Source organism: Larimichthys crocea, chromosome XX (genome assembly GCF_000972845.2).
Source record: "Larimichthys crocea isolate SSNF chromosome XX, L_crocea_2.0, whole genome shotgun sequence".
In the NCBI taxonomy this organism is placed as follows: domain Eukaryota; kingdom Metazoa; phylum Chordata; class Actinopteri; family Sciaenidae; genus Larimichthys; species Larimichthys crocea.
The window spans coordinates 14,471,156-14,488,703 of record NC_040030.1 but is presented as its reverse complement, the minus strand read 5'-3'; the positions used below and the strand labels follow the sequence as shown (position 1 = coordinate 14,488,703).

Sequence of the window (17,548 nt, the reverse complement as noted above, 5' to 3'; positions counted from 1 at the left end):
GAGGGGGTACCGGTGTGTGTGCTGGTGTGTGCGCAAGTGTGTGGTGTTTGGTTGGGTCACAGTATATGCATACTTCAAAACCTTACCATACCTTCAAAAGTGGCCTGCTTTATACAACTTTATGTCACAGTTATTTAGAGAAAAGGTACCAGTCACCAGTACATGTGCACATATGTAAACACACACACATGATACAGTTCATAGAAACACACAGCATTTATATATATATATATATATATATGCATACACCTCAAAGACATGTTCTAAAATGTAGACGAAGTCAGAGACACACACAGTGTGTTGCCAGCCCCCTCTGGCAGGCCTCGCCGTGCCTCTCAGTGTGGCATGGCGTGGGCAGAGGTGCCAGGGCTTTGTGTGCCACGCTAGATCAACGCCTGCCATTGCACGTACAGCACACAACGCACCCGGGGGAACAGGACTCACACACCCACCTACACCTTCCACTCTTACGTACATCCATCTCCTGCTATCTCTTTCTCCTATGTGCCTCTCGTCCTCTCTCCCTCTTTCTTTCTCCGCGTAGATGTGTGCGTTTGTGTGTGTGTGTGTGTGTGTGTTCATGTAGGCTGATTGGCGATGCCCTCTGTGCCATCTGCAGCAACCCCCCTATTCACCTCCCACCCTTCCCACTCATCACAAGGGTGGGCTTAACCATCTGTGTGCCAGTGTGTTCCCACAGTGAGAAAAGGGGGACTTTTGGAGGGGGGGGTGAGTTGTGGTGGTGGTGGTAACGGGGGTTGCCACAACAGACACACACATGAAGAAGCAAAGCAGCAAACCGTAATGTATGTTGATAAAAATGAAGAGTTGACATGCGACTGCCCAGCAACATAAGGTGGCCCCGCATGCAGATAACTGCAATGAAAGCACAGGCAGTGTCGTCTCATGTACAGCTTGCATGATGATTCTCCTTAATTCAAACTAATACGGCAGCATATTGGGCACAGTGTATGCTTTTTTTCTTCCTATTATTATTTTGTTATTATTATGCAGGCTTGAAGCTATAGTCCAGAGGGAGTCAAGGAGAGCAGCAGCAGGATAAGTGTCAACAACTCCACAAGCGGCAACATTATAAGAAGCCAATAGTAAAGGTCAAGGGTCAAAGCCACACTGCCATGATAGTATTCCTGTGGGCAAAGTGCTGAGAATAGAAACTAAGGCCAGATATCTCACCACACTTATGTTTACCCAGTACATAAACACATAACGAACAGGAGGATTCAAATAAAATCATGTACATTTTGGGATCTTTTCACACCTATCACACCTATTATTCTGTTTAGCGCAGTTTAATATAGATCTGCTCCATTTGCCTTTTTGATCCAGTTTGTTTTTTGGCTTGGAGACCATCTGAAAAGGAGCTTGTTTCCAAGCAAACTCTGGTTAAGTTTGTGAGCGGTGCGAAAGCGAAACAGATCAACACATTTTATCATGGTAGATTTGTGATTTTATCCTTAATTCAAGATTCTAAACTATTATTAAATTCATCTCCTGGCTGGGAACTGTGAAGGAAGAGTGATCTGTTCTCTGTGAGTTAAGGGATTTTCTTTGATCATTCAGAAAGTGAAAAGGAGTTAAACAGGGATTTGTTGTGCTTCTGTTCTGTCCTTTCCAAGTATTTTGGCAGTTCCTCATTGAAAAGTAGGTGAAATGTCCACAAAGTAAATATCCTCCCCGTCCTGTTTCTGCCTGGTTGTCATTATTCATAAAATGAGGTCGAGTTGCAGATTTGACTAATAATACTCATTATCAGTTAGATCTTGGTCAGCTACTTGTGATGCCACAGAACCTAAATGTGCCCAATAAAGTACAACATGACTTGCTACACGATTTCAGTCCATGCGTCCACAATAGTGTCCATGTGGAGGGTGAAGCAGGAGGAAAGTTGCAATAACTGTCTAATGACTGAGTTATCTGTCAGACCTTACAGGACTGGGTATAACTGTGAAACGCTGGTGAGTGCATGTCCATCCACACACACACACACACACACACACACACACACACACACACACACACACACACACACAAACAAACAAACAAACAAACAAACAAACAAACAAAAAACAAAACTTGAAGCATCTCAAAAAGTTTTTACTCTTGGCTAAGGTGATAAAGTTGGTGTATCCATTTCCATTGATACATCATGTCCATCATGTTTTCTACATTGATGATATTCACAAAGTGGATGGATAGAAATTCTGTTCAAATTTGCACTCCATTTGGATGGAAACCTATTGTACCAATGTGAACACGAACCAGACCACAACTACAATACATACTACAGGTGTGAAAGTGACACATACACACACATACAAGGTGTGAAAAGACTCCTCTGTACTGCATATAGGATTTAAAATACAACAAATGATTTGCTCAATTTACACCAAAAATCATAAAAAGCTTTCATTAAACGGGTAAAAAGCAGTTACTTAATGTGCCACATGCCTGTGGTGAAGTTTCATGGTCTTAGGTCAAACTAAGAGCACACAAACTCAGACATCTGTGCCGGCTACACATTGAACCAATATTGAAATCTGATGTAAATGGCTTCTATAAAAAAGGTGGTGAGTTGTGGTCTGGTAATGACGGTGTGTGGGTGTAGGCTGCATGCTGCTTAAAGGAGGCTGCCGGGTTGTATGATGTTTAGGAAGCTCGCCACATGTGGAGTGGCCACAGGCCAGCTGGCTAGTAGCCTTAAACCTCAGGCAGCACTGTTCTTTGCTTTTCCTTTTTTTTTCTCCGCGTATCCTTAACTAGTTTTACTCATCTTTCTCACTCTCCATTCACGTTGGCATCTCGTTGCTTGTTATATCTTCTGCCCCCACCATCGAACAATAACACATATCGCAAACACACATAACACTGGGACACGCGGAAAACAGGCATATTGTCAACTCTTCTGTGCACGTCCTGTGTCCTACCTGCCCTTCTGTAAACTACACACACACTCACACACTTCTGTCTCCATTGTTCTTTATCACACATGGCTTCGGAGATGAAAAAGAAGAAAAAAATAGGATAGAAAAACTCCTAAGCGTCAAACCTCACACCCAGTCTGCTATGCGATAAGATTAGATTTATTTTGCCAGCTGTGACATAGAAAATGGAAGTGGATTATTTAGTGAAAAAAATGACAGAATTAAATTAAAACTAGTAGGCGTTATTGTTAAGCAAGGAACAGAGGGGGCTTAAATATATAGGCTCAGCATAGCCCTCAGGCAGTGGATAGCACAATCTCCTCTCCTCTTGTTCTTACCAATGGACTTAAAAACATATAAACAGCCTTCCAGGACCACAAAGCCTGTGTAGAAAATCAGAAAATCATTTCCTCTTCACTCCTCATGCTCTCTCTCTCTCTCTCTCTCTCTTTTCTTCTGTTCTCTCCGTCGTCCCCCTTTTCCCTCAGAGCAAGTACACAGGGGGCTGCCAGTGCGCATCAATCTAGGGTTGAGCTTGTGCCTTGACGTGGAGAAACACAAAGTGCAGAGATTTGGTGCATAAACGTGTGCTTGCAAAAAAAAACAACAACAAAAAAAAAAAACGGCTGCAGCGAGCGAGGAGAGGGGAACGGTGCCAAATCCCCCCATTCAGCCTCAGACCGAAGGAGGCAACATCCTGACAGCTTTGAGGTGGAGGGGGGGGATGAAAAAGAGGGAGAGAGATTGTGATGGAGGAGGAGGGAGATGAAGAGGTAGAGAACATCGGCTCATGGGGAGAAGAACAAAGCGCAGGGAGTCTCAAAGTGATAATCCGCTATATTTTCATATTTCGAAATGTTTGGTGTTCTCTACTTCTGTGATATAACGAGACAGGGAATCAACTTTTACTCCGTCCACTTACTTCTGTCAGGAAAAATCTGTGCACCTTTTTAAAGTTTTAAAAGCATACACGTCCCATCATCTCATCCCCACTCAGTATGTGCAGACACAGAATCACTTGAGGATGTTGAATCAATATCAGCGTGATAGTTCAATTCAAGGATTTACATGGTTTGCAGTTGTAAGTACAGTCGTTGTTCTAGAGCTTCCGATCTAATCAGATGGTGTTCTTAAGCATATTAAAGACATTTTGAAGAGTTCACTGTTGACTATGAAAGTTTAACCAGTAAGTTGGTCTGCAGACTCTGATGGATGTTTAGATGGAAGCATTTCGGAATAATTCTGCCTTTCAATCTTAGTTATTTCTTCTAATTAAGTAATGTGAGAGTTTCTCTGTGTCCTGTTTTCTTCTGACTGCTCATGTTTCATCTCCCTCTTTTTTAGCATCTTTTCACCTTCTTTTTAGCAAATTAATTTCTGTGTTATTATTTCCAGTAGGAATGTTGGACACATCTACAAAAATAAAACCCAAGTTGTCATAAATTCCTTTAAGAAGAAACATAGAAAGAAAGACAAAAGCAGGAAGTTCACACAGATAAACAATCACAAATAATCATTCAGGCTTTCTCGTCATCCTTTGTTCATCTAAACTGAAGTTTAAATATAAAAAACCATGTTACGTTTCTCCTCTCTGCTGTCATTGCAATCTGCGATGCACTGCTTTGCAGCTTCGCCCCTCCATCACCACGGCACCACCATTGTCAGGACCCTGCCCCTGGCTCCCCAGAAGAATGGCTTCCATTTTTATGGCTCAGATCTGTCTAATCACAATCCAATTTCCAGTTTCTGCATTCTTTGACTCATGAATATAAATTATTGTAAAGCACTTAGTCATGTTTGTCCTGAATAGGCTATAGAAGTGCAGTTCATTTTCCACAGCATGAAAGCCGAATCCAAAACAGTGTGACTATAATGCTTTGCACATAGCGTGACCTTTGGCCTCTTCAGCATATGCACAGTAAAGAGTGGAATTTATAATCTTTAATTTGATTTTGAAGGAATATTAGAACTCATCTAAAGACAGACAATCTTCATACATGGGTGGGGGCTTGGTGGATGAAGTCCATGTATCATTCTCATTCTTTTCTTTCTGCAGATTGATTTTAGTCAGTCAAAGCTTTTAGATTGCTGTTAATTGAAGAGAGATGAAGAGTTCAAGGAAGTCTGAGCTGTCTGTTGCAGTTAGGTAGCAGGACAATTGCTGTGTGTGTGAGTGCACTAATGTATAAACACTTTTTTGTGTAATTCTGTGTTTCCATGTGTGTGTGTGTTTTCAAGATGTCTGGACCAGTCTTTTTTTTTGTAAATCATTCACTTTTTATTTATCTTCCCAGGCTAGTCTTTCATTAACCCTGCTGTGACACAGACTCCTTTTCATTCACAATTCGCTCACTCTCTCACAGCACCAAAGATTACTAATAAATAAGTGACACTAGAAACAGTCTATTTTCCTTCAGCCATAATTAACTTACTTGATGTTTTCAAGGGGGGGAGAGAAAAAATTCTGCTAATTAGGAACGAGTTAACGAACGAGTTATTCGCACAAAGAGCACAGATCGTTAATTAATTTTCCACACAGCAATTGTCTGGGAAGAAAACAGCTTTGTTTACAGTGCAACTTTTGCCACAGCTGTTAGAGCAGCACTCTGCTGTGAAAACAAAGCGAGGAAAGGTCTCTGACACATACGCGCACACTGTTTCATGTCCAGCAACCTTGAGCAGCAGTAGAGCTAAATGGAAAATGGACTGTACTTATATAGCGCCTTTTTAGTCTTCCGACCACTCAAAGCGTTTTACAGTACGCATCTCATTCACCCATTCACACACATCCATACACTGATGGCATTGGTTTGCCATGCAAGGTCATTCATACAACGATGAATGTGTATGTTCCTTCGGGAGCAATTTGGGGTTCAAGGACACTTGGGCAAGATACTGGAGGGGATCGAACCGCCGAGCTAATGAACACAAATGAAGGGATGAACTAAGATGATGTCAGTCAGGCAAAACAGAACAGATATGACCTATCACACTTGCATTGTGATAATAGAATAGAATAGAACAGTTAAAAGATTTATAATTCACCCTTTGCAATTATGGGCCAGTTCAACCAAATCACAAAAACGTGCTTTCTCTCTAATGGTAGCTAGCCATACAAATCATTTTGGTTTGATTTGTCCAGGTTTTGAAATATCTTTAAGATCTCTGCCTCCAATGCAATACAATGAAGGTAGTGAAATAGAATTATTAATAATAATTACTAATAGAATTTTGTTTGAGTCTTCACAACACTGAAAAGTGTCTTTTCAGACATAACTCAGACATTTTTTTCACGGGCACCACTCTCTGCCAAAGTAGAAGAGTTGTTTTGAACAGCACAAACAGAATTCCTCCATTGTCTAGAGTCAGCAGCAGACATTTAAAGGACTTGCTTATTGCTTATGATTAGATGAGAAGATCAATACCACTCACTTATATTTGTCTGCTAAGTGTGGAGTTGGAGCCAGGAGAGGATTAGCTTAGCTTAGCACAAAGTCTTTAAAAAACACCGGAAACACCAGCTTTCACACTAGTTCAAAAACACACCTATCAATATGTCTAAATCTGACCGAGTAGCATGTTGGATCTTGTTTGTTTTAATCATACACAACCAGAAATGTAAAAACAACAATTGTGGTTTTGCTGCAAGACACATTGTATGTTGTTACTGTTTCCTTGGCGACCAGTGGCTGGGTGAGTCTCAGCTGCTTGCCTGACAAGCTTTATGGTGATGACAAGACTCCTAACTGTTTTCCCCTGCCTCCAGTCTTCATAAGCTAATCACCTCCTGGCACTGCCTCCATAATTATAGCACAAAGGTAAGTGAGCAGTATTGATCTTATAACTATCAAAAAACAAACAAGCAAATTTACTTTTATGTAAAACAATTCCTTTACATGGTAGATATCTCTAGAACATCGAACTGAACCACCTGACCTGATAGTACGGTTTTTGTCATTTGGGTATTCTGACTCTTGCATCCCTTATATCAAACATATCTTCACATTCCATGCTACTTCAAAACAAAAGTCGTAATACCAACTGTTGGTTGGCGGGCCTTGGCGCATTTAATCTTGTCTAAATTAATTAGACAAAGTATAAACTAATGATGCAGCTACAACCTCATACACACAGTTTAGATCAACCAGGAGCAAATTAATATTTCTTGTAGCGCATTTCTAATCTCCAGTGTGTTTACACTGCCACCACCCATGGTACTGACATGGTACAGACAGGCAATTATTATATTAAAGAAGGCTTTACACATTTGCAGTCTAAGGATTAACAAGTAAAAGCATAACCTGAAGTTGCAGTGTATAGATTCCACTTACAGTCACTTGTGTGTATAAGTGAAAAATAAAGGAAAGGAAACCAGGGAAAATGTATCTTACATAATAACTGAAACTACTGATAGTTCAGTTAGGGTTAGTGTCCCAGATTCATACCTGGAGTGAACCCGGTGTGCACTTTGCACCACACAATACTGATACAGCCATACCTTGGTGGTAAAAGTGTCAGAGAGAGCAATTTGTCTCTCTTTTGGTCTCTACCTGTCTACCTGACCATTAATCTGTGCAGTCGTCCTGCCCAGACAGGGATTGATGGGTTTTGGAGGTGGAACAGACTCCTTGCTTGTAAGTGTAAATGAACACGCACATGTCTCTACATCCATGTCACCACGTCTCAGTTCAAGTACCACGGGATAGAAGGTGTGTGTGTGAGTGTGTGTGGATGAGAGCGGCCTGAACCCCCGTCTGTATTAAGAGGGCCCTGGCAGCAAGAGATAGCAGCTCTATCTTAATGGTTTCTGCCGCCTGCCACTCAGCCTTCAGACGGGGTCCTCTGCCTGCACGTGTCTCCCCATGATAAAGCCACTTCACAGGGGCTTTCGCCTCTCCATGCTGGCCTATCCTTTCCCAGGAAAGGGGAGAGAGAGAGAAGAAAAGATGCCAGAGGTATTGATATATGAACTCACTATATGAACTGAGACTGAAACGAGCTGTGACTGAAACTGATGGAGAGAAACCACAGGCCTTCATGCTCAATTCCAAATTGTTGATCATATCATATTTTTGAAAGACTGTCCTAAGATGTAACCTAGAATCTGATATCTGATACAGTGATGTCAAAAACATATGTTTGTAGGGTAACAGTAAGATGTCACAACTATTCTTGGATCTATTTTGTCTTGTTTTGAATACATTTTGGTTTTATGCATTTGACTTGTCGGCTGAAGTAAGGAATCGCTTCGACCACTAGTCAAGTTTTCCATCTGGCTTTCTTTCCATTGTTGTGTCTCGGTGTCATTCATGTATTAAGGCTGGCTCAACTAAGCGGCTGTGGGTGCCAAAGTTGTAACTGTCAGGTGAATGATGTAAGCTTTGACTCAGTCCACTGTTATTCTACTGGTAGCTTATCCTGAGGGAGCAGCACAAGTTGTCAGAACCTCAGCAGCGGCAGCAGCAGCAATGATGAAGACTTAAGTATTCCATCATGGATCAGTCTTGAGCTGCTTGATCAGACTTGTTCACGTGCTCTATAAGCAGCAGCATTGCTTACAAAGGAGTGACACTGGCAGAGCAAGAGAGCAAGAAAGTGCATGTCTGGGTCAACAAAACATCTGTTTGTTTTTTTCACCAGACAAGTAAAATTTGTGACAAAACCTACACAAAACCTCACAATATGGCATCAATCTGCTGAGAACAAAACAGAAATAAAAATCTAAAATCTGCTGAGAACAAAACAGAAATAAAATGTAAAATCTGCTGAGAACAAAATAGAAATAAAATGTAAAATCTGCTGAGAACAAAACAGAAATAAAATCTAAAATCTGCTGAATAATGGTGTGTGTTATGGTAAAAAAAAAAAAAAAAAACTCACAAAGATTCCTTTAAGGTCAAGAATAATCTGTCTACCATAGCTATTCATTCCTACATCTGCAACTAGCATATAGTTAAAGTCAGGGAAAGGTCGGAAAGCCAACTCACTCACTTTTTGCCTTGTGACGTAAAGTGTTCCGATCCTCCTACATCGGCACTTAACGTTGGCTTTGTCAGTTGCGTGCTGCAGTCATACAAGATGAAGCTAATTCCTTGGGATGCTGCGCTGAATAATCAATCATCGATATCAGTCCATAATGCAATTTCTCACTCTCATCATCTTGTCGTGAATGTCTATGATTGAAATTCTAGAAAAAAACCTTCCCAAATTTTGTCCTGCTCAATCTCAGAATTTTGATTCACGGCATCACGGCGCAGCAATATCCAACAAACCCCAGTGCGCTCATTTCTGTCCGATTTAAATGCAAACTATGTCATTTTCTAGATGTGATCTTGCTCTTCCACAGAAAACCCCTCTCAGGTCCATAACTACTGATTTGCCACATTGTGTCCAACGTGTGTGTCTTCACATTTGCATAATATGGTGCGTGAATGTTTGTGAAAATGTGTGGGTGATGTGTGTGACCGTACAAGTGTGTGTCTTCAGGCTTTGGGATTGTTTACTGCCGGTCTCTCCCTGCCCCTGCTCTTGGTCGGCCCCTAATGCACTACAGCTGTTAGGGTCCCGACACAGGGGCCTCCCATCAACGGTTTCATTGTAATGGATTTTCTCTGTGTGTGTGTTGTGTGTACATGCTTGCCTCTCCGTGTGTTTTTTCTTGTGTTTGTGAATGAATGTGTGTATTTTTTTAAAAACATGAATGTGTGTGTTCTTGCAGCATTGTGATTTTTTTGCTGTTCCTTCTGGGTATTTCTTCCCCATGTCTCTGTGATAGTACGTTTCATTGTGTGTGTGTGTGTGTGTGTGTTGCATATCCTGTTCTGATGCCTTCTCCCTCCGTCCTTCTAAAAACACAACTCAGATTATGAACCAATGAATCACTTAACAAAGCCCTTTTGTTTCAACCCAGGTGAAACACTCCCTTTTCATTTTCTTGTTGTTATTCTTTCACACAATTACAACACACTCCGGTGGCCTTGCTTATTCATATACCTCAACAACATGTTTTAACTGAGGACGATGGCTTACACCTGAGAGCCTTGTTATGCCTGGAGATCTCTGCGCCCAGCTTGTGTAGATTTCTCACCCTTCCTCTTGTCTCTCTATGCTGTTGAACATACTTTCTTTGCTGAAAAACCCTGACCTCAGCTCATGAGAGACTTTTCCATGCATGGACACTTCATTGTTGTGCATTTACATTATCCTCTCTTATCCATTGTCATGTCAGAAGTATTCATGACAAGGTCTACTGCAAAGTAAATTCTGAGAGCCACTGTTGGCCATACCCATTGTGTGAATATGACAAGCACAAGGCTCGTCCCCATTCTCTCAGCTGTGCCCAGGTCAGCACTGCTCCGTTATGTTGAACGATTGCCGCAGAGTCAGCCGCATAATAGAGAAATTAAGTTTCTGTAATGCACAAATGAGGTTATCATTGGTTTTGCAGCTGTTTACGGGGTCAAGGAGAGATGCCGTTTCCAATCGGGGCTCAATTTAGTCCGGGAATGCGATTAGATTTAGCCCTGCCAGTGTATTCTCTCCATTTGACCATGAATTAGATTAGGTAAATAGAAAACTAATGCTACTGATTGTTGTTGACATTGACATGTTCCTATTCGTGTCTTATAGAGAGCAGTAGCAGTAAGGGGGCCATGGCATGTGTGCTTTGCCTGTATGTATACATGTGCATAGTTATAGTTATCAAATTCTTTTTTTTGTTTGGTCAATTCTAACAATGCAAAGGTTGGAATTGATATCTCTGTAAACTGAGTCTGTGTGTGGATGTATTTGTGTGTGAGAGTGATGTTTTCCTACAATCAGATCCTGTAAAATGTTTTAATTTATATAAAAAAAGGAACTGGCATTGTCTCAAATTTCACATCTAATAACTGACTTTGACTCGTGGTTCGAGGGACGTTATGTAGGTGGGATGACATCCGGTTTTACATGTCACACATGTGATGTCTCTGAAAACTTTGGCATCTTCACTAAAAGTAAAAACAAGGTACACTCGTGGGTCGGTGGGGTTTAAGATTTAGATGTTTGACTGATGACCCTCTGCCGAGAAAGTTTGCGTGATTCGAACAGCTGCTAAAAGGACTGTGGTGAGTTTTTATTGTCAGTGTATGAAGTTTCTGATTTTGTAAATACGTGCATGTGTGTGTTAATGTGTTCCCACTTTCTAAAGACTGTACACTGTATGCATGCTGCGTGTGTGTGTGTGAGACTGTACAGTAGATGTGTGCTTGTCTATAGTACAGTAGGTACAGTGACAGGGCTTGGTTTCTCTCCCCCTTCCTGGTTGTGTGTGTGTCAGTGTCTGAGTGTGTGTGTTAAAGTATCACAGAAGTGGCAGCCTGTCAGCTCCGCTTTTCTCTGCGCTCTCCAGAACAATAGCTGGATTGGCCGTATGTGTGACACGTAGACCACACACCCCTAATAATGACTGACAGCACTAAGGGCTGAAAGCAGCATGCACTACACACACACACACACACACACACACACACACACACACACACGCACGTACACACACTCACTGTATAGACACCTGAAGACACAATGGGTGTGGGTGATTGGTGAAGGTTTCAGTCAGTTTGGATATGTGTATTTTGTGAGCGCCTGTGTGTGTGTTTGTGCGTGTGTTCATTCATGCATGTGAGCCTCAGCATATGTTCTGTTGAAAGTGTTCAGCTGTCTTCTTGTAACAAAACTGTTCCATGTTGCAGAATCAAAGGAAAAATGAAATGAAACTGAAGTCAGTTAAACCTTTCATTCTCTTTTTCATTTGTCATAATGTGACCTGAAATGTTCAGCCTTGTGATTGGTGTGCATGGCTTTTAAAAAGGCACATATAATCATATAAACATTCATTCTATTTAAACGAACGGCTGTATATTTAAACAACTGCGGAGGAAGAGAAGGGTGAAGATGGTATAGATAGAAAACTCAAGACTTTGAGTTAATTAGATTATTATTTGATCATGATGACAGTAAGAAAATAGCAATAACATTTAGAGATGCATTATTAATATAATTGGAATGCATCAGAAATGTGATTTAAACCTTGTTGGACAGTGCGGCAGCACCTTAGATATTAATCTTGTTTCAAGGTTTGTTGTTTCCGCTGTTCTGTGACTTTATTCTGTTAGCGAAGCCAATCATGTGAAAAGCATGATGTGTGTCAAAGCAGAGCACAAAGAGGCTTCACTTTCCTGACATGGTGGAACAAAGGGACAGTAAAAGGGGCTGGAACAACACAAGTTAACCAATTAAGCACGGGTGAGTCTACGGCATTTCAGATATGTAGTAAAAAATGTTACTTTTAGCTTCTCTTACTGTGAGGAAGTTTATCACTTTGTGCAAGGGTTTTCCTGGCTACAGCTGGAATTGTTACATTATGGAATATTGTGTTAGTGCATAGCAATGCTTCGGTAATCCAATAACTGCTGTGATCACCTGCTTTATTTGTAATGGAATTACAACATTCGTCACAAGCTGAAGCACTCTGAAACACTTTCAAACTATCTCATATGAGAGACAGCTTTATGTTTTAAATGTCAGTATTGTAATGTAGAGTTCATGCAAGTACACAGAGTACCTAAAATACACACAGATGTCTTTCTGATCACATCTCAGAGTTATAGTATGTAATGTCATTGCTCTGTACCAACTTAACTTGAAAAAGGACAAAAAACAAAACATCTTCTATTATATTTAATATATCAGAGAATTTGGGAGTGTTTTCATGCTCAGCTGTTGCTCTGCAAGCCACGTTCACATACACTAACTTTAGAGCCACATTAGTGAGTCATAGAATACCCTGTTTCCATATAATTCATAAAGTATTGAAGACATTTGTGGTTAAATAAACAAAAATGTTGATAGCTGAGTTTAAGTCATTCATTGCTTTGAGCGTCTGAAAGTAGAGAACTTGCACACATCATCACCTGAGATGCAAAAAGCCACCTGAATCTCTAATCCCTTTTCATTTGCAGTATTATCTCATCACTTAATGCTATTTAACCATAAAAACTTCGATTTGTGGTAAAGGAAAATATTTGTTCTAAACCGTCTTACAGTTAGACGCCCCATTTGGGCGAAAAAATTATAAAAACTAGACCGAAAAGAACGTGTTCTTGAGTGTTTTCCACCTCATATTGATTAATTCCTTTGGTGTTGCATAATAAAGTGCATAATAGGGCTTGCAGTGGTCTTATCACTCTGAAGTGTGTCTACATGATCTGTGACTGTTGTCTGAGTGTGTGAAAACCAAGTGTGTGTGTGTGTGTGTGTGTGTGTGAGTGTGAGAGAGAGATGGACTTGAGGAGGGGGGCAGCACTGCTGTGCATTTGCACTCAGGGGGAGTGATGAGCCCTCTGGTCAAATGGCCCCTCCCCTTTGCTCTCTCTCTCTCTCTCTCTCTCTCTCTCTATCCCTCTCTCTCTCACACACACACTCGCACACACACACACACACGCACAGAAAAAGAGGCTCTGCTGCTGGCCCTTTAAGAGCTGAGCCTAGATCTCACAGCTTACAGCGAGGGAGGGAGAAGAGGAGGGACAGAGGCAGAGAGAGAGAAAGAGAGAGAGAGAGAGGGAGGGTGTTAGGCTGAAAGTGTGTGAGTAGAGAGACAGAGAGGAACAGAGAGAGAGAGAGAGAGAGAGAGAGAGAGAGAGAGAATCAGCAGTGTGTGTGAGAGGTTGAAGGATCACTTCTATCCCGTCTTGTTTTGGGGAGACTAACCTTGTTCATCTGAGCATTGTTGGACTGTTTTATGTTGTTGTTGTCGAGAGAGACGGACCCTTACTCCAGCATGCTCACTGAGCCTGAGCTACCTCAGGAGTGTAACAGGTACGCAACGCTTTCTCACACACACACACGCACGCACGCGCGCACGCGCACACACACACACATTCACATACAGATGACAGAGACAGAGGACGGGACAGAGCGGGACAGCGACAGGGAGGGGAAGTAGAAAGGCATGTGCAAAGAGAAGACTCGCTCCGTGTGTGTGTGTGTGTGTGTGTGTGTGTGTGTGTGTGTGTGTGTAAACCATGTGAACTGTCTCAGCGAGTCGGCTGAGTTTGAAGCTTGTGTGTGTATGTGTGTGTGTGTGTGTGTGACAGAGAGATGGAAAAGGAGAGTTGATGATTGACTCCCATTCTTCTGGGAGATATATCATATATGCACAGCCGGGACAATGTAGGCATTAAATGTGTGTATGAGTTTGTCTGTGTGTGTGTGTGTGTGTGTGTGTGTGTGTGTGTGTTCATGCATGTTTGTCCCAGCAGTAGAAAAAGTGCAAACAGAACTCTCTTGTCCTCTGTGCCTCCTCAAGTTGTGTTGATTCAGTTCAATATCTCCATAGACAAACTGTTTAAAACAGTGTGTGTGTGTGTGTGTGTGTGTGTATGTCAAAGTCCTCTCATCATTTCATCTCCACTGCTCACCACAACTTTATTTACTTCTGCTTTACCGTATCAGCTATTTATATGCCCCCTCCTGTGGCAGCCTAACATGTGAAGGCGTGATCAACAAGTCAAAAATATTCTGAGAATTTCTGCATTTTTACATTTCAAATAACACTTTTCAAAAGAACTTTTTAAAAGTTCAACAAACAGCCATAATAAATCATCACTTCAATCTGAACTTGAAATGTTTACAGCCTCGTGCTCAGCATCCTCTTTTTAAAAATTTACTTATTTGCAATTTATTTTTCACTTAATCCAAATCCAATACATGCAAACCCTCAGTAATCCTATTGTCACTCTACGAGGTGTTGTTGTTTTTTTCTCTCCTTGCGTTATGCTAATGTTAATCTCACTGTGCTCCTCTGATGTTTGTGCGGGCCTGCTTCATTTAGAGGTGCGAACCCTCTAACCTTGCCCTATTCCGACACTGTCAACACAAGTGGCTTTTGCCTGTGGAATAATGGCTGTTTGATGCTAATGCTGTGAGAGACAGATTATGTTATAATACCCGGCGTTTTAATACTAACACACACACACACAGACGCCTTCGCCTGCTTGACTTTTATTGCATTAAAGTAGCGCTCTGTTTTGCCCCGATGAAACTAATCTTTGTTCCGAGATAAACTAGGGTCGCCGCTGGGGTGGTGGTGGTGGTGGGGGATTTTAGGGGCCCCCTTGAATTAAGAACACATTTAGATGTGGCAAAAAATGTGTTTTTAATAAACCGTTCAATCCAGCAAAGTGGTTGAGGAGAGAGAGAAAAAAAAAGATAACAACAGCTAGGAGGAATTAAAAATTTAAAGGATTACACAGAAAAGCAGAATGTATGGAGATAAATGCAGGGATTACAATGACTTAGGAGGAGAGCGCTTAAAACTCTTGCTTTCCAGTAATGCACTCCATCACGGCTCTGGCCGTGTGTGTGTCTGCGTGTGTGTGTGTGTGTGTTCATATGTGGATGCATGTGTGTGAGCGAGAGAGGGGTATCTTCCATTCCGTGTGTGTGTGTGTGTGTTTAGAGTGTGTGTGTGTGTGTGTGTGTGTGTTGAGCGGTAGTCTCTCGGCGGAGCGGAGTGTGTGTGAGTTGCCAGTGTGTGTGCGCTCCAGCCTCGGTGGTCGCGATGCTCTCCGTTCCTGCGTCTCTGTAAGTGTCTGCCCTGCTTCTTCTTCATCCTCTTATCAAACTTCCTCTTCTTTCAGTCTTTAACTCTTCTTCCCCTTTTCTTCTTTTTTCTTTTCCTCTAAATCATATTGTTGAGAAAATTCACTCTGAGTCACTTGATTGAAAATAGCTCACGAAGAAGAGTTTGTCAGAGTTTCTAGAGAAAGGTTTGTCCGAATGGAAATGCAAGTTTTTTTTTCTCGACTTTGGAAATCGTGACTGATTTTTTTTTTTTTTATTGAATTGCTGTTGAATGTGAGTTTGAGAAAAACATTTTTAATCTCATTTTATTTAAGCCAACAAAAGTATAGTGATATGTTTGTTTTGTCTCTTCTTGCTTGGCTGTTAGAAATGCACTTCATGCTTTGACAGAGCTTGAATATTATGTGTTTTATATTATGTTTTATTCTAATTATATATTCCAATTCAGCTTCTTCTGATTTCAACTATTTTTTTTGGTTCTCTGAGCGCACGGCTATGTATCAAAATTTCCAGTCGAAGCTGAAAATAGTGGAAACAGACTGCCTTCGCTAACACGGCCTCATCTGTTCGCACAAACAGAACAGAAATAAACGGAGAAAGCCAAAGCAACCAAAACACAGCGGGAAAAGACAGAGAAAGGGAGGCATTTGAAGGAGCTTGTGTGTGGCAGTGGATGTGGAGATGAAGCAAAAGAAACGATGTGGTCAAACTGACACATTCCTAGCTGATGGACAGGAGAAGGAGCAGTAGGAGAAGAAGAAGAAGAAGAAGCAGGGTCACAGAAAAGTGAGAGTGCAGGAGATTGAGGGGGTGGGCATGGGGTGCTGGGTGCGATGTTGAGGTGGTGAGGGGAGGGAGGAGAGGAAGGCAGTGGTGGATTGTCGCACCACTCCATTTGTCTCCTCCGTTTATTGGGGTGTTTGTGTGTGTGTCAGTGTGTTTGAAGGGGAGGGGGGGGGGAAGTCAACAGTGGATGTGTCAACACTTTGAGCAGTTTAAGCAGGACACGCTCAGATACAGTCTGACATTAGCTGCGTCGTGTTCAGCAACAAGGACGGCATCAGCAGCCTGAAGGATTTTTACCTAATTTCACTGAGACAAACTGTTTTTGTTTTTTGTTGCAGTAGAAAATCTGATTTAGTAAGTACATTCAGTGAAGTGAGTCTTTCCATCTACTCTGCTACGTTTCGGAAGAAAATATTGTGCTTGTTTCCTCAAATACATTTATTGAACAGCTATAATTACTGTGGTAGATTCTTTGAAGATGTTACCTACAAAATAATAATTAATATCATTGCAGATTAAACAACTGTATGTAAAGCAGTTGAAATCTGCTTGCCTACAACCGTAAGCAGCCGCGTACACATGAATGCACCAGTAATAATAATCTAATATTGTACTGTATATAATAAAAGGCTGAATAATTACTTTATTTTGAAAACCCATACTTGTTGTGCTGATGACATCTAAAGTAACATTTTGAACGGTGAATGAACTTGCAACGTAAGTATTTTTTAACAACTTCATCTAAATCTGAATCCTGAAGTCTCCCAACTGTTTTTATTTTTATTTATATGAATAATTATTGAGTTTTATTTTGTAATCATGGAGCTGTGGGCAGTTTAAAGGGAGAAATTCTTGCAGCTGCTGATTTAAAAACTTGTTTCCAATTGAAGTGAGCGGTGCTGTTTCTAGTGTAAGTGTCTCTGTGCTGAGGGAGAGGGGGAGAGAGAGAGAGAGAGAGTAGTAATTGAGTAGAGTGTCCGTGCTCTGCAAACTAATGCGCTATTCTGCCCCTCTCTTCCCCTGTGGCCCTGTCCTGGCCTCCCTCACCCAACCCCTCCCTCTCTCTCTCTCTCTCTCTCTCTCTCTCTCTCTCTCTCCCTACCTCTCTTTTTCTCCCCCTCTCTCTCCCACCACCACCTCAGACTGGAGGCCATTGTCTGGGCCATATTGTCTGTCCCCAGAGAGCCTTGATAACC

At 41.5% G+C, this 17,548-nt stretch overlaps 1 protein-coding gene across 11 annotated transcripts in view; it reads left to right on the top strand.

Moving 5' to 3' along the window:
* The window catches only part of sox5 (SRY-box transcription factor 5), a 213,744-nt gene that overhangs the window by 114,032 nt on the left and 82,164 nt on the right, over positions 1 to 17,548 (top strand). For 6 of the 11 annotated variants that reach the window (XM_019278155.2, XM_019278151.2, XM_019278157.2 and 3 more), the window contains exon 1: positions 13,539 to 13,799. The exons of 1 other annotated variant lie outside the window; for it this stretch is intronic. In XM_019278155.2, coding sequence (XP_019133700.1) covers positions 13,723 to 13,799 — 77 coding nt within the window. In that variant the 5' untranslated portion in view covers positions 13,539 to 13,722. Of the gene's footprint in view, positions 1 to 6,644; positions 6,761 to 13,535; positions 13,800 to 15,481; positions 15,567 to 16,569; positions 16,707 to 17,548 lie in introns of those variants that run through there. 4 more of the 11 variants (XM_027291909.1, XM_019278159.2, XM_019278153.2 and 1 more) reach the window with 4 other exon arrangements.